Genomic DNA, 24,682 nt, shown 5'->3' on the forward strand with positions numbered 1-24,682 from the left:
AATAAGACTTGGCGATATTTGGTCTGGCCCTTTTAGTACATCATTGGGTAGTGTCGGATCAGACGAAGCTTTCGATACTCTTCCTTTTACAGTTGCTGTAATTAATCAACATGTACTTTTGAGAGAAAAAAACTACCTGCTTACTCATGCCCACACCTTTCTGAACTTGTCTTCGAAAACCTGCTGCAGGAGTTTGAAAGCCATATGGACCTTCACAAGACTATCACCGCCTCCCTTCCCCCGACCTGACCCGAAAGACGTTCCTTCTGACTTGGTTGCCTGACCCGCTCTGCTTGCGCTGCTACTCGCGTGCTCGGTATCGGAGGAGGAGCCATCCGACACATCTTCCCATGATTCAGCCACTGCTTCTTTAGATTTGCTATAGTGGGACTTTGTCTCTGCTTTCGCAGTAGCAGACGAGGCCACATGGTTCTCCGAGGATTGTGCATCTAATTCCTCGCCGAATCTCTCTTCTTCAATGGTATCGGCAACATCTTGAACATTGATCATATCCGAGTCATCAGCATCGACTCGGCCCATAATATTCTCCAAGCTTGTCACGATGGTGGCCAAGATCAGAGAGAAGTCTTTCAGATGAAACCAAACATCGCCGCCCTTGATTCCGTTGTCCTGCACAAGAGTATTGAGATCACCGTGCTTGTAAAAGTCATAGATGTATGCGTTCCAAGGCACGCCGTTTGTCTCTTCAGGGTAAATGGGGATGTACGGGATGGCAGACTCGTCAAGAAACACACCAGCGCGGACTGTGTCGCATAGCTCATGAATTGTGGCGAAGTCGTCTGTGAACCCCGACAGCGCGGCGAAAGGGGATCGAAGAATTGGATAAGGGAGCGTTGGAATCTGTGCTGTTGAGATATCAGCTGAGGCCTCTCCAGCGGCGCCCACCCGGCGTTTGGTGAAAGGAAGCTGGTTATCTGGAGAGTCCTGAAGATTCTGTGCAATGAAGCTGCGAACGTAGGTCTTGAAAGTTTTCAGAGTCTCTTCGTTGTGACCTCGGAGGACGGTTTCTGCCTCTCTTGGGAGCCTGGGTAGAAGGACAACAGAAGGTGATCGATATACGACGTTTTCACGCCACTCCCGATTGTTGTACTTGCTGCAAGGAATGCGACAGAAGAGGTGACACAATACTGTCAATAAAGTGAGAATGATCTCTCCCTGCTTCCGTGGATTGCCAAAGTCCTCACAGAGCTTGTGCAAGTAGCCCTCCTTGAGCAGGGAGTGCAGAGCAAACACAGCATTCTCGGTAAAGTACAAGTGACCCACCAGGCCCGAGAAGTTGAGAGGTGCTCCTTTTCGAGAAAGGAGGTGCTGTCGTCTGAGATACTCGATGGAAAAGCGCAAGTGGTGCTTGACGGTCATCTGCGAGGCAGGTCCACCGAGGAACAGACGTGTTTGGGTCAACAAGGACTCCACTGCATCAATGGCATACTGGGAGTTGTTCGTGCTGTGCAGCAGGGTGAAGAGCCGAAGAACCAAAGTGATGGAGATGGGGAATTGGCCTTTGAGATCGGGCAACCGCGACGAGATGATTTCCATCGCACGATGGTGGGGGATGCCATGAAAGACGACGTTACCAAGGAGGTCAAATCCACGACGTCCAGCACGTCCTGATGCTTGACGGTAGTTGAGAGCCGTGAGGAATGCCGAGTCACCTATAAAGACAACAGTTTTGCAAGGCATGTTCAATCCGAGAGCGAGAGTACCGGTCGCAATAACGACGGTCAAGTAGCCCTTGCGGAACAACATTTCTACCCTTTGCCCCTCGAAATCAGTGATTGCTCGAATATGGGGCTAGGTTCAACTTACACTTGGCGGTACTGACGGTTCATACCAGCATGGTGGACACCGAGTCCCCGACGAAGAGCGTCGATTAGGCGAGGCTTGATTCCCAAATCATCCAGAGACCTAACACGGGCCTCAAACTCTTCAGCCGTAAGTTTAGTAGTGTCCGCAAAATTGTATTGCGGAAGCGGCGCCTCGGGATCAAAGTTTTCCCATGGGCTGGTTTCCCGGCCTGCTTCCTCCCTCACAAGATCAGCTTGATTCAGGGCTGCACCAGAATCCTTTGCGTGGTGTCTCTCCTCCTTGGAGTTTGCAGCCTCAGTAGCTCTAGTCGCTTTCGCCTTTTTCTTCGCAGCTTTGCTATCCGTGACTTGTCGCCACTTTTGATATGCCCCCATCTTCCGTGCCCATTCTGTACTTGTATCGCGATACTTTTGTTCAGCATTCTCCAGGACTTGAAGAATCTTGAGAATTACCTTCTCGCATCCAAGTCGGTCGTAATTGAAAAGGATAGCTGGCAGGGCACCCCGGGAGCGGAGATCGACGAGGAGTGAGAACGAAGCGTCACCGTAGATGTCCGCGACAACCTCGGGCCTTTCAAGGTCTATCGCTGATGAAGGGCGATCTATCTTGAGCCTTCTGTATACTTCTGGAAAGGGTGACTTGGGATCCTGTTGCCATTGCCAGAGCTGTTCCTTGAGAGCAGCCTCCCACTTGATAATGTCCGACTTCTTCACCAACTCTGGCAACGCAATGTTGGGCTCAAGGCTGGGATTGATAAGATACGACTCGTTTTCATATTCCTTCATGGACAGCCAAAGCCGGAGACAGTCGCGTGGCTCGAGACTGGCATCTTCAAGAGTCTCGCGATTCCTGGGTTTAATCAGTCAGTAAAAGATGGCATTCAGGATTTGGCAAGGCTGCATGAAAGGTTTATCAAGACTCACTTGTTGATAATGCTTCCGATAGGATGCACAAACGTGAATCGCGAGGTTTCTCCTGCTTCAGCATCCAAACCGGGGATTGGCAAACGCTCCACTGGCTCTAGTCCTTCAAACTCAAGCCTAATGGGTGGCTGGTACAGGAACTTTCGCAAGTCAGAGTATCTGGCCGAGTGAACGATCATTTCAAGGTCAAAGCCCTTGACCTTCTGAGTTCCTGCGAGCCACTCCTTGAACTCGAGCGGGTTGCCCACAGTAGCAGATAGGGCGATGATGGGACAAGGAGCAAGAAGCAATAGTTGCTCCCAAATGATACCGTCTTCGGCCTGACCAATGCAGTGCACTTCGTCAAAGATAATTCTCTTCACTCTGCGAGCCCAGGATCTCTCATTTTGCGCATTGGTGGGCGCCAGAAGCATGATCTGGAGGATGTGCGGAACGGTCACCAAAACCTGACAGCCGGTGGGGTTATTGACACGGTAGTCTCGAGTGTGGATGGCCCAAACCGAACGGCCCTCATGGCGGTACGACTTGGAGAACCGAGCCTGAACTTCGGCGGCAATCTGGTTGACGAGCGCTTTGGTGGGGGCTACGTAGACGAGAACGTCATCGTCGTTGTTCTGCAAAATCTTCTTCATGGCGTAGAACGAGATGAAGGTCTTTCCGGCGGACGTTGGAGCGACGACGAAAAGGCTGTTATCGTCATCAATGGCATCAAGTACGCTTCGTTGCCAGGCATCTGGACTGAAAGAAACGCGCGGGTCGGGGGCGGAGTCGAAGCTTCGCTCCAGATAAGGGCCACAGTGAGCCAACTGGAACTCGAGACCCGTTGTCTGGACTCGCAGATGCGTAGTTGACACTTCATACGTTGAGACGAACGGAAGACGATGTTTGACGAGCACAGAAGGTCCGCTTCGAAGTTCCCCCAGCGGGAACTTCAAAGCCTTCATCAAATATTGGACCTGGTGTTTCGTCTCAACGGAAAGGGGCAACGACATCATCTCTCTGACCTGGGCCCAAATCATTGCCAATACACTCGATTCTAGAACGATGAGGTCAGGAATAGAGACCAAGAAATCATGTCCACGCTTGCTCATACCTGAATCGCTGAAAGCCCTTTTCAACGGTCTGCGAATAAGTTGGAGGCCAAGGATGTTGCACATGTATAACATTACCTCGCCACCAATAGACTTCTGGTCTTCTGAAGAAAGACTTGATAAATACCTCTTGACCTTCAAGTAACGCTGAAAGACAGACGTGATCTTGTCGAAGTCCTGGCATTTCTCTGCCCAGTTCTTGATGATTACCGCGGTCCTGGATTGACTCTTCGCCTCTCTCAATCTCCTCGATGTTTCAAGTGCATTCTCTGTACCGCTCTTAATCGAATGATCTTGTCTTCTGGTTGTGCCCACTTGCTTCCTGGACCGGGCAGAAAGATCCGACATCTTGGCGACAATCGTCTCAGGATGAATGCTTTTCCCGGCAGAATTAGTAAGACTGGCAGAGTAGGCAATCGTGTCGGCCATGTATCTCTGGTTTCTCTTGCTCGCATAGAATCCTCGACGCTTTGGTACATGCTTGGGGTCGATGCTCTTCTTCGAATTGTGCCAGTGGGAGAGCTCTTGAAAGATGTTGGACTCAAAGGCTTCATCCTCCATCACGGATTGGCTTGTCAACTTAACCTCCTCGAGATACTTGTCCAACACGGGATGGCTGAATGCAAGTATCGACTGTGTGTCTGGGGGCTGGTAGCTGATGCGATGTATTCCTGCGCCACTTTTGATCTGTGGAACGGAATTCGGCATGCAGTAGGATACGTCGACGCCAGATAATCGCCGTACAGCTTCTGCATACCCAGAACCGGCATCACTTGGGAGTTTGAGTGTTTCGAGTCTCTCCAAGACTTGATTGTAGGTTCGGCCGTCAATGAGATCACAGACTCTCCAATTGAGGTATTGTCCTTCTTTTCCCCTGGGCCACTGCTGTATCAGGTGAGTTGTTACTTCAGAAAAAGTCGCAAGGAACTCCTCGATGCCCGAAGAACTCTCCAGTTTGGGTAGAGTCCCCACGGGTCGTTGCAAGAGCGTTGCATGCTTCAGCAGAACGATGTGTGAGAGGAAGGCGGCCACTAGTCTGTGACTGTGTACATCCGAGGAGGCCTTGTTAGACAAGAAGATTGCGCAAACAATGACCGCTACTTCTTCCTGGGCCTCGACTTCACCGTCAGATCGAAGCACTCGCCACTCACTGGGCTTGAGTATGGCCTGGAGACGTTCGATAGTCCGTTGGCAACCGGGATCGGGTGTCGTCGCTGGTGTTGGCTCTGTGACTGGTATCACTGCCACTGAGGTCGGCGCTGTTGCAATGAGAGTATATGCCTGCCATTGAGAGATTAGGTGAGCGCGCTGTGATCTGTTGTCAAAGGTAGCACGGAAACTTTACCTTGGAGCTTCGAAACTCGATGTCGTCAATAAAAGCCAAGCTGTAGCCGCGAAGACCGAACAGATACATAATGTTCAAGAATTCTCCCTCCTTGGTCGTGTCGAGATCTGAAGACCGGCCTTGGGACATCATGATGAAGTGAAAGCGGTGCTGATTGGTGTACTCCGCGAACTCGGGGCTCATGATGGAAGGGAACACGAAGCTCATTGGAGAATTGATGCCGCGATCGTCGAAACTCATTTTGGGATGTGTTTCAGGGCATCTCAGGTGCTCAATAATGACAGCACGCGTCAAGAGATATTTGTATGATTTATTCTCGGGAGAATCAGGTGGTGTCGCTAGGTCTCGGTGACTGTCGAACCACAAGACGTGGAAGTTGCACCCCCGTTCCTTGAGTTTGGCCAGGAAGACCTCGATTGCATGTACCGCATGAAGTAGCTGGAAGCCCGCTGTTTTATCGGTTAGCCAAGATCAGGTAAGTAGTGAACGCATTTGAAGGGGTATCTGGAGATGCCCACCGAGATAGTCGACATTTGCAGAGGCGAGACAGTGAGCCACCAAAGATTCCCCATGGATGGTAAACAGCTCTTTCCCAGCAAAGTCGCCAACGATGTCAACTCTTAGGGGGCTCAGACGCCGCTTCCATTCCTGTAGAGGATCCATGATCATGTCGTCTGAAGACGTCATCGCCGGCGATATCAACCAATGCAAGCGGCCAGGTCCGGCACTAATGGTCTGGTTTGTGAGAGATCGTCGCTTTCCGGAAGATGAGGAAAGAAACGAAGTTCTCAGAAATCTAGAATTCGAAAGAATTTTAACCTCCACGGCTGTGCATTCACACAAAGGGCACAAAACAGAGAATCAGTTGGTTGTGTTAGGGCTAAGGTCGGTAGGCCTCCCGCAGCACGCAGCCGCTCGTTAGATCAAAGGAAGCACCCCCCTTTTTTAGAAAAAGAACTTAAGCATCATTCACTTGAGAAATGCTAAAGCGTCGCTTGCCTCTTCCTTATCTTGTACTGTATAGTATACGAAGAGGAAGCAGGCATTGCTTTCGATTTCGCTGGAAGGCTCTTCTAGGCGGTTCATGCGACTTGTAGGACTTCAAGGCAAACAGTGCAGGTCAGGTGGAAGCCACGCGAATGATTTCCGTATCATCAGCTGCTTCTCTCTCCATTTTCCTTAGAATGTTAGTATGCATCTTGCTCTGCTTCTTCTTCTCATCTCCCGGGCGCCGCTATCATGACCTAGGATTTCAATATACCCAGTCCTCGACATGAAGCTCTAGGCATCGAATCTTCTGTCAAATGAGGCTGATTTCCATCATTTGAGGTCTGCCAGCTGCTCCGGCCCCTTTCATTGGTTGTGGGGGAAATCTCTAGCCATGACAGACTTCATCCTTATACTGAAAACTACCAGTGACATGCACCAGACATAATATATGCGAGAGGCCGTCCACATATCTTCCCCCGCCCCCTCCCCAGGCGAAATGATTGATGGCATGCTTTACAAGTTTGACAGTGCTCCAGTCGATATTTGAAGACCATATTTTTAGACACACATTGTTGAGTAACACATCTGAATGAATCCACGCAAGGATTGAGCGAGCTTGCAGATGAACCTAGTATTGCATTCTACGATATCACGGCTGCGCATTCCGTGGTCAAGTAGTTCAGAACGTTCTTTCTCGTTGCATCGACAAGTCATAGAGCTTCGGTTGAATGCTACATCAAACGGCCTATGGTCTCGGAGAGACCAATCATTAAGCTCACTCGGTCGAGCCCTGAAGCCTCCAACTAACAGGACTATACACATGCCGACCTTATCCTGGCTGGAACCACGCAGTATCCACCTGGAGGACACGGCGACATTCCCGAGAGATCTAGACCCGTCTAGATCATTACATCGACTGCAACGCTGGCCAGGTTGCAACTGCGGGGATCATTTCAAGTACGACGTCAAATCGTCAAAGATTCAAAAATGGCAAGCTTGCACCACTCATCAATTGCTTCCGAGTACGGCAGAGCGAGGAAGATGGCGAAAAAAGGAACTTTATTGCCGCAAGAGCATACCGAGGCGACCGAGGCGGGCCTAATGCCGCACATCAGCTTCATCTCCTCTCCTGCTTGAACCCAAAATCCCATCTGATCTTTTGGACCATACGCTCGTCGGCTCATAAATCAACAGATCTAGTCTCATGAGTCGGTAGATCTCCCAGATTGCTCGATTTCTAAATGTTCCTGACTCTTTCGTCCCGATCCTGACTCAATTTGGTCGACCTAAGGTTCAAGACTGAGTTGGTCATAATGGGGTCTACCCACCACCTCAATCATCACCGAACTAAATACAACGGTAATTGTAATAATACCTGCGACAGAAAGATGGATTACGATGTTCTGATCATTGGCGGCGGCTTTGGGGGATGCTACGCCTTACACCAACTGCGCAAGTTGGGCTTTTCGGCACACGTTGTGGAAGCTGGGTCGGCCCTCGGCGGCGTGTGGCACCGGAACGGCTACCCCGGAGCACGAGTTGACTCGGAGACGCCCTACTATCAGCTTTCGTTGCGGGAGGTCTGGAAAGACTGGACATGGTCGCAACGCTTTCCGGGGCACGAAGAGCTGAAGAGATATTTCACACACGTCGACAAAGTGCTTGACATTTCTAAGGACGTGTCGTACAATACTGTTGTGGTTGGGGCCGACTTTGATATGGCGACAGCCAAGTGGATCATCGAGACCGATACAGGACGCATCATCACGTCGCGGTTCTTGATTCCGGCGACGGGCAGTTCAATCAAACGATATGAGCCCGAATTCGCAGGAAAGAGTTCCTTCAAAGGCATAGTGGTACACCCCGCAGCATGGCCTGATTCCGGAATCGATCTTGAGAACAAACGAGTTGCCATCATTGGATCAGGCGCAACAGGGGTTCAATGTGTGCAAGAAATTGCTAAACAGCCTGGCGTAGAGCTGACAGTCTACGTACGAAATGTCAACATTGCACTCCCAATGCGTCAACGCGAAATCTCGGAACTCGAGCAGGACAGCTTGAAAGCGATATACAAGACACTTTTCAAGTTGGCGAGGGATAGTAGTGCCGGGCTACCTTGCGATGGACCTACCCAGGTTACAAAGGAGACAACAATGGAAGAAAGGGAGGCATGGTGGGAGGAGCTATGGAAGAGAGGGGCCTTCAACTTCCAAGCAGGCCAGTATATGGACTTCTTGATGGACGCGGAAGTGAATCGTTTGATTTACGAGTTTTGGTCAAAGAAAACCAAGTGCCGGTTGCAGGATCCGGAGAAACGAGCCATCTTGGTGCCTGACGAACAACCTTTCCCGTTTGGAACGAAGCGAAGCAGCCTGGAGCAGGATTACTACGAATGCATGGACCAGGATAATGTGGAAGTGGTGGATGTGAAGCAGATGGGCATCCGCGAATGGACAGCACGAGGTATCGTGACTGAAGATGGAAAGGAGAGAGAGCATGACATTGTTGTGCTAGCGACGGGGTACGACAGTATGACCGGAGCTTTGACAAGCATGGGGCTCCGTGGGAAAGACGGCATCGATATGAAAGAGAGGTGGAGACAAGGCGTTTGGACGTATCTTGGCTTGATGGCTCGAGGATGTCCAAACATGTTTATGATATACGGGCCGCAAGGTAAGCAAGAAGCCCTAAGCATCTTTTCTAGAAGACCTCAAGTTATTGACGACAACTGAAATAGCTCCTACGGCTTTGACGAACGCGCCGGTGTTCATCGAGCAGCAAGTCGACTTTGTTACAGACTTCCTTGTGAAGCTGCGCACGGGGAACATCACATCCATCGAGCCACGCCGTTCAGCTGAAGAGAATTGGAAGGAAAAAGTACAAGCAATACACGAGGCGTTGCTGTTTAGCAAGAGCGATACATCCTGGTACGTGGGAGGGAACATTCCCGGCAAGAAGAAGGAACAGCTCAACTATCTTGGTGGTATTCCTCGATACCTTGAAGAATGCCGCAAAGGCACCAAGGACTGGGACAATTTTGAAATTACCTTGGGAGTTGGAAGCGCGGTATGATTTAAGTCTGCCTTGAGTAGACCAAATCAATGGAATAATCAGATGATGACAGGTACCTACAGTCATGAACGCTTGGCCCCGATTGGCGAGAGATTGTCGGCCCACAGAGATGGCTTAAGATTTGTGTAGTTGGATCTGGAAATTTCCATCATAACCGTCGTCGGTCGTTTAGGTAGACCATGGAGAAGGATGAAGCATGGGTCGGCTGCTCGTTGTAATTATTCCATATCCTCGCCGAAGTTCAGTAAGATGACTCCCCACTGGCAACTGGTTTGCATGAGCATGGTCTCGGTTTTCCTGCTCTACTTACTTTGGGTTGGGTAGTTGGTTTTTTAACGGTCTAATTAATTATACAGGTACGGTGCTGTCCGAGATGACCCCGGCGTGGGTGATTGAGCAATAGCCTTGCCAACCGGGTAAGTCTAAAATCACGGCAGCACTGTGCAGTACTACTTTCTTCAAATGTGTCAATCGTTGACTCGACAGACGGCTTGATGTTTTGCGAAAGTCTTCCTCGCTGTGAGTGCTGTACAGATGCAAAGTCTCCAGAGACTCTGACAGAAGTGCTTCCAGGCTAGCAAGCAGGGGCTCTGTCGTGACTTCGTTGTACACGCCGCTAGCAAGATTTGCGGTTTCACAGACGTCGACGCACAATTAATGAGACGTGCTATGAGTTACTGACTTATATGATACCTGAAGATGATATATTTAAAGAATAAGAAGCACTTTGCCGAACTGACGCTGCTAAGCAATAAGCCATCAAGACTTGGGTTCAATGAACAAGACGTAATTCGAAAGGCTGCTCCAATAGCTCAAGCCTTGTGTAGAACGTTTATTCTGATCTCAACGCATAGCAATTGCATGTTGTTGTAGAAAGCCTCCTGCAAGACGTAGGCACATCTCGTTTTCTTGTCTTGTAAAAAATAACATAAGATATAATAATAAGTTGTAAATACTTCAACGTCTTAGAGATTCTCGAATAGATCCACTACAACATGGGATTATTCATTGAATACTCCAAGATAAGCCTTGATAATCTCAAATGTTTCCAAAAGCAATAGAGAAGTGTCATCATAAGTTTCTCAAAACAAAAACCTAAGTTGAAGCGCTAAAGCGTTCCCCCTTGGACTAAGAACAACCATCCCAGAATATAAACAGCTCTACCAAGCTGCTGCCTATCACAACCATCGTCTTGTGCCGAGGCATCCCAATGCTCGCCATCAACCTTCCCCTCCCCCGCCTCTAACTGCTCAACATCGGCAGAATCACTAAGCACACTCTCTTCAACTATGAACTCATCCAAAAGTGTCGGCAAATGAACGGAAACTCGGCCTCGACATCCGGTCTTCCAACCAGAGCGGCAAATAAGATCGTCCCCTATGTCGTTCCTTCAGATGAAAAAGACAAGCCTGTGACTTCCTTCTACGGCCCAGATCTTCATTACCTTAGTGCCCTCCCCCCTACCTCAGAACCCCCGCATGCCATGAAGCTCCCTCGTTTATTTTCTCTGACATACAACAAGAATCCACACTGCGCCCGCTAAGCTTCACCAAGCTTTTTCATCCCACTTCGTACACTTTGTAGACTTCGTAGTCAGAAGATTGGGTTTCCATGGCGGCGGAAGGTGTACACTCCCTCTACTACCACTCCTCCTCGACCTCCCGACGGCATAATGCTCTGAGTAACTCTCGGGAAGTCTATTTCTCGCAAGCAGAGAGGGGATGGGGTAAAAGCACGGATTCGACAGACACATAGGTTGAGACGTACCGAGGCCGAGGGTCAGTAAAAGATTCTCAGCTGATGACTGCGTCAATTTTGCACTGACCTTCCATGAGCTTTGGGCAACACACACACACACACACACACACACACACACACACACACACACACCTTTACACAATCACACGGGTATCTTTATCTACATTGCCTATTCTTGAATAAGCCTCGACTCCTCCAGGCGCTCCCTAATCTTTCGCAGATGGAAAAGCATCAGTAAATATCCGTAACTCGCACACGGAAAGAGAGCACATGGAAGTTCGGATGGCGAAGGTTTCCACAAAATGGAAGAGCTTAGCGAATTAACAGAATCTAACTTGAAAGCCCTCAGGGTCGAGCATTCCCTTCCACTCGTCCACCGAAGCCAGTGACATCTGCCACAACGAAGAAAGAGGGAACCGACCCTGAGGTTGCCGAAAATCATCACGTGTGTGGCTTGACGCTTCATGTGGCGGGTGTAGTCCCAAGCGCCATATGTGAGGGGTAGTGTGGCTGTGCTAGCTACCAAATCGTCACTATGACCTGTGGCTTGTCGCGCATTGGTCCACCGTACCGTTCCAACTTGGACACCACAAAAAACCTGTTCTTGACAGCTGCTGTAAGTTGGATCTACAGGGGAAACTCGATTCTGATAGGAAGACGGCTTTGTTTCTAATAATGTCCTGCCAACAAACTTTCCTGGTTACTGTGGCATCTGTGATGTTCATCTTTGTGGCGAAAACCTTGGTATTCGTGCAATGATCAGAGTTGCTTATTGAGAATCCCTCTTTTCCTTCCCTCGACATTGTTCGAAAGCCCATCATCGGTGATCTGAAGTCAAGCTGATTGGCTGGATGCCATCGGGGCGACTCAACAGTTGCCAGGTAAGTCGAGGGCCACCGTACTATTTCATCAACGGATATATTCAGGGTTGGTACACCGGTGACCTACCCCAAGGATATCGAGGTGGAACCACACGTCAGTGCCACCATTCTCAGTCAGTATCTTGGGATCCATCATCTAGGCCACCCAGTCATAACCCGAGTTCCTCGGAAAGCTCAATGCCCCTAAAGTCCTTTGCTCCCTGTTCACTCAAAAGCACGACATCAGATAGGCGAGACGGAATTCTGCTCGTCGGATATTGAATTCAGCAAGCAAAGAAGCACCTGGCTGACTAGCCGACTATCTCAGAGACATCGGTCAAAAATTCGGTGACAATGACCATGCAGTTTCTGACTCTCTGCTCACCTCGAGGCCATGGCCCTGCCCACTCTCACGATAAGGCTTCAAATTTCGATACCACCTTGTTACATTGCACGCTCAAAGTTCAGCAATCTCGTTATTTTCGCAGTGGCTCATGCACCCGCGCCGCAGGCCGCACGGGAAGAAGGGGGGCGCCCATCCATAACTGTCAAAAAATGCTTGGTCCCCTCAACGCTAGGCCCGAATAGAACGGAGCATCTTGCCAGATTCGGGCCAACCTCGAGTCGTGAGTCGTGAAGGTTGTTTACTGGCAGGGGGGCTTTTTTTTCTTTTGCTCGGCACGGCAGATGGTGGAGACAGAGGCTCAGCCACACCCTTGCACTCACCTGTCTGCGGGACATTCTTTTCTCTCTTTTCGATACGGATATGTGCGATTCAATGTGCGGATGATATCCGGACAAGAAGTACATGAATCGACGTGATGGCGGAACGCATCCGTACTGCTACCGTGCCCACACGTGTGGACTGACCACCTCCGCTTTTGCTTACCTTACAATTCAAACTTTGTCTTCGGCTTGGACAAGTTCATTGCTATTGTGGAGACGATTTTCCAGACAACAAATCGTGGAATGTGGGAGCGCATAAGTAGGTATGAGGGTGTATTGGCCGGCGCTGTTTGAGAAAACGATTCCAGAGTGAACCCCTCGAAGAGAGTTCATGGCGGAGGCCCATTCAACGAAATGACCTGAGAGAGAACATCTTCAATGGGCAAAAACAAGCCTTTCATCGAACAGGCTTTTGCTCCGAACTGTAAGGTGGATATACCATAACTGATAAGATTCGGGATGATCGGACCCTAGAGTTCAGCTATTCGCGATGAGGGGGGAAAAGTGTAGGGGGCAAAGGAATGTAGAGTCGACGTTCTAGAACCCCGAGGTCGAAGGGGCCGCCACCGTTCTGAAGTCTGTCGGCCTGTCATTCGCTGTGGCCCGCATGTGTCACTGCTATGTATTTACGAATACACCTCCCTGGATCTTCTCCAGACTCCCGGTGATGCGCCGATGTGGGCGATCAAACCGACGCCATTCCCGCGAGAATCTGAGGGGTTGGTTGATTGATGGTGCGGTACAGAGTACGGGGCGTCTACTATGCATCGAAACATGGGATGGCAGGGTCCCCCTCAAGCGGCTCTTTCGAGTTTGAGGTCAAGGGCAATATCTGGTTGGTGGTCGAAATCATCGAATGTTGCGGTTCTTGGTGCCGAAGCCCCTATTGTCCGTTATAGTCCGTCAGAAGGCGTTCTCCCACACCAAAAGGGAAAAAGAGCCTTGCCGGTATTTGGGGCCGTCGAGCTGGCCAGTAGGAAGCAGCCGCGGGAATGGAGCATGGAGTTTACGGTGGTCCCTGGTTGGCTCTTGGAAGCAACCCGTTGTCAGTTGACAAGGCGTTCTGGATTTCGCTCCCGGGACTCTGTGGGCTGTCGTGGTTGTGAAGGTGCCGCAGGTGAAACAAGGCGTACATATTTTCTATTTTTGTTTACACAACGTCATGGTTCGCGCTTGGCCGGGGCGTGGTCTGGCAGCGGCTCACCCTGATTCTCGGCATAAGAATACATACTTGTGAACCACTAAGCAGCCCAGCTAGTGCAAGGTGTAGCTCCTTATGTAAGCCCACACCCATTGATGGGTTGATAGACGGCTGCTGAATGGTTGTGGTCGAGTCTTCTACTGGTGACTTTAACTGACATTAGCCCACTGCGGCGTGTGCGAGGCGGCGAGACTCGAGAAAGTCGGCACGTCGGGAATGTGGGAGGACCTTCGGGACCGGTGGGGCCAGAGCGAGGTGCCAGAAGCCGAGACGGTGCCCATAGCACTAAATAGGCGCACTGTTACAGCAATGCCGAAACGGCGCCGGGGGGTGCTGTCGTACCTAGTGTTGGAAGTACTGGCTTCAGGTCTGTCTTGGTCGGATTCTCAATCATCACGGCACCAGCGTTCGATATTCGGCTCAATTTCGCGGTGCGAAAGGGCTGGCAGTCGTCTGGACTCTGGAGATGGTCACAAGTTGAAATGGAGACTGAGACGTCTGCGAACCCTTCTTGAGCAAGAGCCCAAAAGTGACAAAAAGTGGACGGACGGTTCGCGATCCAGATTGCGCGTATCAAGGGTAGGCGAGATGGCGAGGAACATCAGATTCGCCTTGAGTCTGGGGGCCGTAACAAGCCCAATTTCCATCGTGTGTCGACCTTATTGGGAGGGCCCGCGGGTCGACGTTCGCCTGCTGAGTTGTGGCCCAGGGGCGTGAAGTCGACCAAGACTTGTGATGCAAGATGTGCGATGCTGCAGTGACCGCCGTTAAGCCAGAAGTCTACTCCGCAATGAGCTAGAATTGTTCCCGTTGTGGTGCTGAGGGCTTGCTGTTATTGCCAGCTTCCAGGGCCATCGTCGTGGTCCAACGCCCGACAGGGCTGGGTTAGCAGTGACTGTTGCAGACGGATAAGCAGCTCTACTGCGAATAGAAGCTCATCTAAGCCACGCCGTGTCGCGAGTGTTTTCCACTAAGCTCGCTCATAGGAGTGGTCAACGGCACAGCCCATACGAAAAGCAGATGAGCGAATCAAACATGGGCGGTGGATGATTTGGTGATTTCGATAGTGATAACGGCCGTGGTGGCAGTGCATGAATTATCGCGGTAGGGTCAGGGAACGGAAATCACAAAAGCGTCCCACAGGATTGAATGATCATAGGCGGCATTTCCAGAACGAACGGGACGACCCCCTGAACGGGATCTAACCACCGACCAAATTGAGGGCCCAATTCAGTGCGGAATGTCGGGAGCGAAGGAGACGCCCGAAGCTACCGTCGGGTCTGGCTCTGGCTCTGGCTCTGGCTCCCTGGACGAAAAGTCTTTTCCAGATGTTAAAGCCGTGTACAACGGACGACGGCACAACTTCCGCTTCGGGGGCGAGCTGAACAGAATTTGGAGCCGCGAGAATGGGACGGCCTGATGTCAGCGCATGGCCAAACGCCGTAGACTCCCTTCCACCACCTCCTTGACCACCTCCATAAAGCTCGGACGGAGACCAGTGAGCCTTTTCGGAGGGACCTTTTCGTGATGTGGGCAGTGGCCCGGACGAGTACCGTAGCCGCAACTTGCAAGTGAAAGTCTATGCCGCGCCGTGTTTCTAGTCGCCGAGACCAGTCTGCACCTATTGCTTCAAAGAATGGCAACCAAGGGGAGGCGTGGATGCTGAAAAAGGTTGCCGCAAGTGAGAATGCTGTGTCAAGGGGTGTCTGGATTGCTTCGATATGGGGGCCTGTACTGTTCTGAGCGGCGACGCTGAGAAACCTGGGAGGTTCAGATGGTTAGAGACGGACAGGTGGCCGGTATTTGCATACTGCTGGATTCCAAGCCCATCGTAAGCAGCTGGGTCAGGTCGTTGGAGCGAGTTGAATCGAATCGAAGACCATGAGTTCAGTGATTGAGGCTGAGCATACCGAGTAAACAACCTTCTTTTTGAACGAACCAAACGAGGGCCTTTGATTTGTTGGTGGTGGGAAGAGTAAGAGCTCAGAGCAACATTGACGGACGATCAACCCACGCCGAAAGCAAAAAAGAGGCAGAGCGCCAACTGGAACAGCCACACCCGGGATGGCGGCACTATTCGTATTGGTACACGCGACTGCGGATATCCTGGGCGTGGCATTGAGTACTCGATACCTGTCTTTGACCTCGCAAGCGAAAGCGAACAGGGGAGGGTGCGCTGCCGCCACGCACAACCAAAACTTCCCGCCGCCCGTCTCCGTCGGGCAGTGAATTGGTCGGCTCGGGTCAGCACTCAGCAACACGCAGCGCAGCATAGCGCCAGGCGAGGCGCCTGTGTGGTTTGGTTTGTATTATTTGCAGCGATTCGCTTGGTTCGGATTTGGTCTCGCGCCCGAACAATACGCGGCCTCGTCATCTTGTCATCTCACCAAGCTCGAGTTTGCGGCTTCGTCCTTGTATGTCGGCTAGATTCTGCTCCGTCTTATCGGAAGAATTAGAGAGGCTACGGCAATGGGGGGAGGGGATTGACATTGGATTCATCATCGACGACGATATTGTACATAGAGCCGTAGCCAACATCAACGAGTGGGAATTGATGATAAAATGGGCGGGTAAACAGGCCTAGTATCTGTCGGTAGCATAGGCGAAGACGAGTAACCGGAGAAAAAAAGTCAAAAAAGTTCTCTCAATAAGCGTGCGTCGTCGAGTCGTCGTCAGCAACATTTCGAAACGGCGACATCGCGCCATTGCTTGTGGTTGGGCGGCAGGCGACAGGCGGTAGAGCGAGTGGTCGAGTTCAATATCAAAACAAGCGGTCGCTGTTCTGGCGAGTGACGAGCTTGCGAATCCACGTTGAATTCCACAGCGCTCCGGGGGTTCACCAAAAGAACCTGGAAGCCAAAAGGCGCAGAAAATGAAGGAAATGGGGACCGCCAGGAGCGAATCAGTGTGAGCGAATGGTCGAGTACTCGTCGACGACTGAGCCGAAAAGGGCAGTTGGCGTCGTCATCCTCAGGCCGCAGACGTGTACATTGTAAGTGTGCATCGCTGCAAGAAGGTACCTTACCTGACATCTTGCGAATTCGTGCTTTCCCACCCGGGCCTTTTCGAATACGATTGTACCTGTCTGCCGTTCACCGGTCTACCTGGTTCTGGTCCAATGCTCCTTCCTTTGCCTGCCTGCACTTGCTGGTACGAATATTCGCTGGACGCAGTAGGGGAAGGGAAGCAACGGACGAGTGAGAAAGAGCGAGAGGGAAGGAACACCACTGCCTGCCTTCCCACCCGACGAGAAGGTGCAGCCCGTCAGCCAAGGACGCCCGGCCCAGTCTCTCTCATCTACCCGCGCTAATCCCAATCAGGACACGTCGTCCATCGGCTTACGCGTCCCTCTTTCCCTCCCATCAGCGCCCCGGTCGTCTCTCTCTTTCCCTCCGTCTTCCCTCTTGCGCTTTCTGGACTTTCTGCTCAGTGCTCCCTCTCCTTCCCTCCTTCACTCCCCCAATCCCGTCTTTTCACTCCCTTCCCAAAGTACCAAAGTACCAAAGTACCTTCCCCTCGCTCTTGCTCGCCCGTCCTGGGACTCCTGGTCCCTTCCTTCCTCAACTCCCCCCCAAAGCCCACCCCCTGCTCAGCCCGCCCAGAATCCGCTTGGGGCCCGCCTTTCCCCCCTGCTGCTCCGAGGACCAGGCACCCAAATCATTCAAGAAACGGAGTCCCCGTGCTCAGTCCCTCTTGTTACGCTTCCCATACATCCACTGCCCAGACCCCCCTAAACTAGTCGCCTATCTCAACACTCTTCTTGTCCTCTTTTCCTCTTTCTCTCTCCCACCTCTCGAACCCTCTTTCTTCTCAACTTCAACCAAACCACCAAACGAAACACTCACCTGAGGCATTGCCATCTATCGTCACGAGCCTCACTTACCGAACCGAGTACTATATCGATCACTCCCTCGTCGTCGGGTACGGGACCCAACAGTCACAACAAAGGTTCGCCACAGACCGGTGCGAACCCTAATCCACCAACACCCATCATACCCAAGGGATCGAATCCTCCTTCGACGGCAATGACGACCTCGAATCAGAACGTCGATAACATCGACGCCCTCCTCGACTTCAGCGAGTATGACAACATGTCTTATCAGTCTCCCTCGCTCTCTCCTACGGCGACCGCCAAGAACACCTTCACTCGCCCATCAGTCAGCACCGTCGCGACCCCGACGATGCCGTCCGCATCACAACCCCTTACTGGCCCCAGCCACCAGTATGATCTCTACAAGCAGCAGACTGGCATCGTTCCCGGTGCCCTCGCCAGCACCCTGGCCGTGAACGAGGCCAACTCTCATATCAGCGGCTACAACAGCGGCTATGGAATGGACTACTTGGGCAATGGCTTGAGCCCGGAGAACGACATGTTTGACTTCAACACATCGCCCTCCCAAAACTCTACCGGCTTGGATATGGATATGGAGTTTGACTCCCCTCCGGACTCCCAGTACTTCTTCCCCAACACCACCGTCAACCCCACTGCCATTGGCGGACAAGAGTCTCCCGTGGTCCCCTCCCAGCAAAGCAACGTGGGCCGCCTCTGGCCCGGCATGCACTCTCAGGCTGCGCTTGCCAAGGCCCAGGCCCAGCAAAGACAACAGCAGCAAATCATCCAGCAGCAGCAGCAGCGTCAGCAGATGGGCCAGAAGCAGCGCACCAAGAGCCAGCAGCCTACCGACCCCATTGTTGAACAGAAGATCACCCAGCTCCTCAACTCCATGCGTGCTAAGCCCGCTCAAGAGGGCGACAGCCCCACTCCTCTCATGAACCTGCCTAGATGCAAGAAGGACGAGGAGGATATGGACGAGGATGAGAGACTTCTCGCTAGCGAGGAGGGCAAGAAGCTCAGCAGCAAGGAGCGTCGCCAACTCCGCAACAAGGTTTCCGCCCGCGCCTTCCGTTCCCGCAGAAAGGGTAAGTTTCGCTACCACAACGCCAAAACATTAGCTCGCTAACCCATTACAGAATACATCACTCAGCTCGAGGCCGAGATTGCCAACAAGGTTTCCGAGAACGGCGAGCTTCGCCAGCACAACCGTGCTCTCCAGGACGAGAACAAGCGCCTGCAGGATCTCACCCGCATGCTCCTCGCTTCTCCCTCATTCTCCAACTTCCTTGACCACCTCAGCACCAACCCCCAGCCCGCCCCTCAGCAGCAGCAAGCTCCCGCCGTCAAGGTCGAGAGACAAGCCGAGCAGCGCCAGATTCCCAAGGACATCAACCCCTACGCCAACCAGACCCAGCAGCAGCAGATCGGCATGGCCATGCTCCCTGAGCAGAACATGGACTTCTCCATGCTGAACATTGACAACGACGCCTACAACTTCCAACCCCAGGTCTTCGCTGTTCTCGAGACCCCGGATGTTCCCGTTACCATTGACACCAACGTTCTCTCCGGAAAGTCTTCCAACTTTGTCGGCGAGCAATTCGAGTCTGATGACGAGAAGATCGAGCTCCCCACTATTGAGGTTCCCAAGGTCCTGGCGCCCGAGGTTCAGTCCCAGGCTCCGGCGACCGAGGAGGTCTTCGATGACGAGTTCGAGAACGACCCTGAGTTCGCTCTGTACCACTCTGCTCCTACTCCTGCTACCGTATCCCCTGTCGAACTTGACACCGAAGCCCTCTCACAAGCTGAGATCTTCGGAGGTGTCGAAGCCGAGAAGGTTCTTGCCCGCTACGAGCTCGTCGATGCATCAGAAGATGAGAAGAACGCATGTGTGGCCATGGCCAAGGTGCAACGCATCGACGCCGCGCTTCAACCAGTTCTCGCCAGATTGGAGTCGCTTTTCCTCTAAACACCACATTCTCTACTACACTTTCTTTTAGCACCTTATTTGGGCATTTAGTTCGCTACAACATTTCCTGTGCATACTAGCTTGATATCTGGGACATGGCGTTGGGATTGATTGGGAATCAACTACACCCGAACCGGGACGGCATCTAGTTTCTTATTTTTATTTCAAGAGTCTTGCGGCGGTCGAAAAGAATTCTATAGGAACCAAGCTGGTTCGGCATGATTGATGATTGTTAACATTGGCGAGTAAGAGGTGGAATTTACGGCTGGCCATGGCCATCGTGTACTAGATAGATTGGGCGCTCCCGCAACTCGATCTGAAGAATACAAAAGAATTCTCTAACCATCTGCACTGATTCGTTTCTTCCATGTGAATGTTTTTTTTCCCTCCATGATTGAGATCGCGATATGTCTGCTCTGGTTGCCTGCTGGACCCACAGGTGACGGTGGTAAGATTATGGACCTGCCATACAAGATGAGGCACGAAACGTCGCGTGCGTTTCTCAAGAATCTGCTCACCCCGTGCATCTATGCCGAGTTCTCGCTCTCCCACCACCCATGGGTTTCCGTGAGCACGTCCCCGAATCTGTTCAGCCGACCGCCTGCCTGTCACCGTCTCGTCTTTCGAAACGGCTTGGCTTCGGCTCGGTACAGGTCTTTTGCTAGACATGTTTTCTAGAGTCTGGAAGGGAGAGCCGAACCGTCCAACGAGATGATCACCCTCCGATGAATCCCCACCTGCTGCCGAGGACATGGACGAATAGTATGGTTGGGAGATCACTGTCATCTGGTGTCTGGATCTTCGGGTTCGTTCTCTTGGGGGTCATTGGTCTTGATACCCTTGTCTTTGATGTACCCTTGGCCTGTAAGGGGTTGCTTGGTAGAGCAGATAGTAGGAGGCCTCTGCGGACTCTGGAGTCTGGACTCTGGAGGCTCTCTCTCAAATTTTGGGGCCGTTTGACTCCTGGCTCGGATTTTCCGACTGGAGGTGGGGTGCCACGTTTTATGTGACGGGCGTTGTTGGTAGCTTGCCTTGCTATGCTGTTTGACTTCATGTTGCTTTGACGAGTGGTTGTCAAGCGAACCCCCCGGCTTGTGTCTTTCTTGTCGTCGGATGAGTGTATCATCTTGTCTCTGGTCTCTGGAGGGGATTCAGAAAAGTTAAGATAGCAAGTCTGGGCGAGGATGGAGCATACCAGGGTCCTTTGCTTTCCATGAGGTGAGATCAGTCTATCAGGCAGGAGTCCTGTGTAAGAACCGATGGCTGGTTGGTAACGGCCATTACTGCGGCTCCGGAAGGTAATGGAGCTCCGTTACCAATGTGTGAATGTGTCTATCTGGTTATGCAGAGGGATGGCCGTGGACGACGATTACAACTAAGACGTACTCATTACCACATCAGACAATACCGAAAGCTACTTCGCATCTCGAGCTGAGCCTACAGACACCAATCATACCGTCGTCAGACATCACTACTCCAAAACCGTAATCACGAATCCCCCCAATCCTCCCGGATCATCTCCGCCCCCTTCTCCCCAATCATATACACCGACCCCACGATATTAACATCAGGCAGGATGGGAATGATGCTGCAATCCACGACTCGCAGCCCGTCCACGCCGTACACCCTCAGCCGCGGGTCTACGACGCCGCCCTTGTCTTCGGGCAGCATCTGGTTCGTGCCGGAGGCGTGCCAGTTGGGGATGGTATTGGCGCGGACATAGGCCAGCACGGTGTCCTCGTCGTCTTCCGAGACGCCGGCGCCAGGGGAGACTTCGCCGTGGGATGGGCCGACGGTGTATTCTGACATGCGCGGATGGGCGAGGATCTTGCGGAGGTATTTGAAGGAGGCGAGGGCGATTTTGCGGTCAGCTGGGTGGGCGTAGTACTATGTAACAATGGGTCAGCTTACTCCGTTTCTTGTCAACGTTCGTTAGAGGGGGAACAGAGGAAGAAAAGTGAGCAAGTCGTCCGAGATAAATAGGAGGCGCTTGGGAAGGAAACAAATGTGGACTCACATTAGGATTGATTCTCGGCGTCTCAGCCATAGAATTTGACCTCAGCGTAACATTTCCCCTCGACAGAGCCACCATACTCGACGCCGTGAGGGAAATGTACGTCTCGTTACCGCGGGGCGTGTAGTACGGCGTCGGCCCGCTCGGGTAAAAGACGCTCTCGAAGAGGTACTCGATGTGCGACTGATTCGCCAGCCCCGCGGTGACGACGTCGCCCGCGCCGATGGCCTGCAACTCGTCGATCGAGAGCTTCTGGAAGGCGTTTGTGATGCCCGAGGGGGCCGTGTACTCGCCTGTGGTGTTTTTGTAGAACTCATCTTGTGCGGCACGGAGGGATTGGTAGGTTGCTGCCATGTCTGTTGTTGAGAATTCGGGGGTCGAGAGGGCCATTATGCTGAAGACGGAGTGATCGTTCAGGCTTAGGGGATTTGATGTCAGTCGTGATGTGAGAGGAGTGAGAAGGAGGGGTACATACTGCTGGCCGATGTTCTCGTTGATGTGGACGGGTTCGATGCCGAATTCGTTGAGCTGGGAGGACGGACCGACTCCCTGAAGCGGACGAGGTTAGTACATGATCTGCCGTTCATCATGCCACATCCGCGATACTCAAGAGAAACTCACAGAAACCATTAGGAGTTGAGGCGAGTTGAACGCCCCCGCGCTGACGATAACTTCCTTCTTCGCTCTAACCTCATGTACAATACCCGTAGGATGGTCCATGAAAGCGACACCTACGGCTCTCGGGTTCTTCCCCTCCACCTGGTCAAAGTTGATCTTCCACACGGGAGCAAAGTGCAGAACATCAAGGTTTTTCCGGCCCTCGGCCTGCTTCAGATAACTATCGTAGCTGGAGCTGCGCATGAACCCGGCGTCGAGGTGGCCTGTACCCTGCTTCACGCCGGTGCTGTTGCCCGTGTTGTGATCCTCGACGATGGGGATCCGAAGGGCTTCAGAGGCGGCCTCGATAAAGCCTATGCCCGAAGGTGGGACGTAGCCCTGGAAGCCGAGCTGGAGAGGACCATCGGCGTAGGCAGAGGGGTCGTGGGTTTTATAGGAGACGTCGAAGCCTCGGACTTCGTGGTCCGTTGGAGGGTTAAAGTGCGTACCCTATTATCATGTCAGTTAAGCGTGACAGACATCCAAGACTGGACAAGTGAGCGTGTGATTCACCTTAACAAACAGAGGATACACGTCGTCCCATCCCCAACCCGGGTTCCCTACTTTGACCCAATCATCGTAGACGGACGAGCTGCCACGACCGTAGTAGAAGCCATTGGTCACGCTGCTGCCGCCGAGGCACCGACCGCGGTGGTAGCGGAGGATGCGGCCGTCGAGGTGTTCCTGCGGAGTGGTGTAGAAGGACCAGTCGATGGCGGTTCCGCCGAGGAACTGGTTGCCGCCGGGCGGCTTGTATGCGGAGACGACCTCGGGGTTCGGCCCCGCTTCAAGGACGAGGACCCGCTGTTTGCCGGACTCGGAGAGGCGGTTTGCGAGGACGAGGCCGGCGGTGCCGCCTTTGAGAAGGGGAAGAGTGAGTTAGCCGCCTGGATTACTGTGACATTGGGAAAAGTGAGCGTGCGTTACCTCCTGCTATGATGAAGTCGTATTCATCTTGGATCGTTGCGCGGTCGAGGTCCTTAATTGGTGCGGCCGAGACTCCGGCGAGGAGTGTCAGGAGAGGGAGGGTCAGCTGCATCGTGAGACCGCGTACTTCACAATAACAGTGATTGCCAAGAGGGAAGTTCTATCGATTGAATCCAATTAAAGGTCTTTGAAGCGGTACCTAGGCAAGGGCCTCGTCTTTCTCCGGCGAACTATCGGAGATGCTCCCGTCCTCAAATACTCTCGCCCAGCGCAGCGAAGTGCACCTCGTGATCAAACTTGCTTGCAAGTGAACACCATTAAGCCGGCTCAGCCCATCTTGGCTCCCATTGAATCAGGCATACAAGTTTACCTTGCGCCATCATGGTGCGTCATCGCACCGCGAGGTGTCAGACCGGGCGAAGGCGAGGCGTGCCGTGGATGCTCTTGGCGAGGAAGCGAGGCGGATGGATTGGATGTGGTGTTTGTTCTTTTAGGCTTCTTTTTGGATTTGTCTCTAGGCAAGGCACATTGAAGTTTGGGGCGAAGATGGCGGGGAAGGAAGACGGGGGAAGCTTGGTTTTGGGGTACGCGGGTGAATGGGCACGGTGAGCAGGTGACGGGCCCATTGCTTGGAATTGAGCAAGGCTTCTTGCTCTTGCAGATCAGATATTGGAGGTGGCACAGCTTGGAAGCGAAGCGAAATTGAGAGACAAGAAGGACAGGCAAGATACCTAGGCACAGTGTGATGGTGCCACGAGTTGATGGCGCAGGATCCGAGAGCGACGTATGTCAAGACAATTAGTCGACTAGTACAGGATACTAGCTTTATGTGCCGTTGATGCCGCGGGGTTGGCATCCTGTCCTTGGCTCCCGCTATTCGGCTCAGCATGGAATCGAACTTTACCTGGCTACTAACTTACCTCATGGGAACATGTTGCCCTCCAGGTTCTTAGACACAGAGAGTGACTTGCTTTGTCTTAACTAGAAAACCCCATACTCTGACATCTAATGTAATGCGAGTGAGATGGGCCATGGCAATGCTACTCGGTACGGTGTAAGGTAGTCAGTCGTAGACAGAGGCGGGGAAACTTCACCAAGGAGCGAGGCCAAGACAATAACATGCAGGCTGGAAGGATCCGGCCGACGTACGTCCAGCGGGGTGTGCAACACCCATCGACCACCAAGCCCTACCGGTCCCGAGTCCCGTGTGGTGCCCCGTCCTGTACCCGCTTTCGCCCCGCATTCCCGCGCATTACTGGGGTGAGATTTGGGCAAGGATGAAGATTTGCTACTATTCGATTCGACATGTCCTGTAATCCGAAATGGACAGGCTTGAGGTGCCCTTTGCCATTATTTGACCTTAATTTCTCTGACAAGATGCCGTTGTGCAACTTATTTTACTCTCTATCTTGTTCCGAATCCAATCGAATCCTGGGTTTCGGTAGGGGGACGGGAGGCTCGGGCGTGCCTGGGAGGCGTATTATTGATCG

The 24,682-nt window shown here is 52.3% G+C and overlaps 6 protein-coding genes across 6 annotated transcripts; 2 read left to right on the plus strand and 4 right to left on the minus strand.

The window, feature by feature from the left end:
- Positions 1-144: 144 nt before the first annotated feature.
- Positions 145-5,873, minus strand: CPAR01_02409 (DEAD/DEAH box helicase; the record flags this gene model as incomplete). Its single annotated transcript, XM_060486697.1, has 5 exons — positions 145-1,774; positions 1,828-2,676; positions 2,751-5,149; positions 5,187-5,635; positions 5,705-5,873. The coding sequence occupies 5 exons, from the start codon at positions 5,871-5,873 to the stop codon at positions 145-147; spliced, it is 5,496 nt and encodes a 1,831-aa protein (XP_060354025.1).
- A 1,691-nt stretch (positions 5,874-7,564) lies between these two features.
- Positions 7,565-9,248, plus strand: CPAR01_02410 (cyclopentanone 1,2-monooxygenase; the record flags this gene model as incomplete). Its single annotated transcript, XM_060486698.1, has 2 exons — positions 7,565-8,849; positions 8,914-9,248. 2 exons carry the CDS (start codon positions 7,565-7,567, stop codon positions 9,246-9,248), a joined length of 1,620 nt encoding a protein of 539 aa, XP_060354026.1.
- Positions 9,249-13,942: 4,694 nt separating this feature from the next.
- CPAR01_02411 (uncharacterized protein) lies at positions 13,943-14,440 on the minus strand (the record flags this gene model as incomplete). Its single annotated transcript, XM_060486699.1, has 3 exons — positions 13,943-14,082; positions 14,136-14,253; positions 14,300-14,440. The coding sequence occupies 3 exons, from the start codon at positions 14,438-14,440 to the stop codon at positions 13,943-13,945; spliced, it is 399 nt and encodes a 132-aa protein (XP_060354027.1).
- Positions 14,441-14,994: 554 nt separating this feature from the next.
- Positions 14,995-15,372, minus strand: CPAR01_02412 (uncharacterized protein; the record flags this gene model as incomplete). The annotated part of the gene is made up of 1 exon (XM_060486700.1): positions 14,995-15,372. A coding segment is annotated over one exon (378 nt), but the record flags the coding sequence as incomplete, so codon positions are not given.
- Positions 15,373-17,818: 2,446 nt separating this feature from the next.
- Positions 17,819-19,594, plus strand: CPAR01_02413 (bZIP transcription factor; the record flags this gene model as incomplete). The annotated part of the gene is made up of 2 exons (XM_060486701.1): positions 17,819-18,713; positions 18,765-19,594. 2 exons carry the CDS (start codon positions 17,819-17,821, stop codon positions 19,592-19,594), a joined length of 1,725 nt encoding a protein of 574 aa, XP_060354029.1.
- A 1,488-nt stretch (positions 19,595-21,082) lies between these two features.
- On the minus strand, positions 21,083-23,304 carry CPAR01_02414 (GMC oxidoreductase; the record flags this gene model as incomplete). Its single annotated transcript, XM_060486702.1, has 6 exons — positions 21,083-21,481; positions 21,612-22,026; positions 22,084-22,157; positions 22,230-22,715; positions 22,779-23,122; positions 23,193-23,304. 6 exons carry the CDS (start codon positions 23,302-23,304, stop codon positions 21,083-21,085), a joined length of 1,830 nt encoding a protein of 609 aa, XP_060354030.1.
- Between the last annotated feature and the right edge of the window lie 1,378 nt (positions 23,305-24,682).

This window comes from Colletotrichum paranaense, assembly GCF_030867605.1.
Source record: "Colletotrichum paranaense strain IMI 384185 chromosome Unknown Scaffold_2.1, whole genome shotgun sequence".
NCBI lineage: Eukaryota > Fungi > Ascomycota > Sordariomycetes > Glomerellales > Glomerellaceae > Colletotrichum > Colletotrichum paranaense.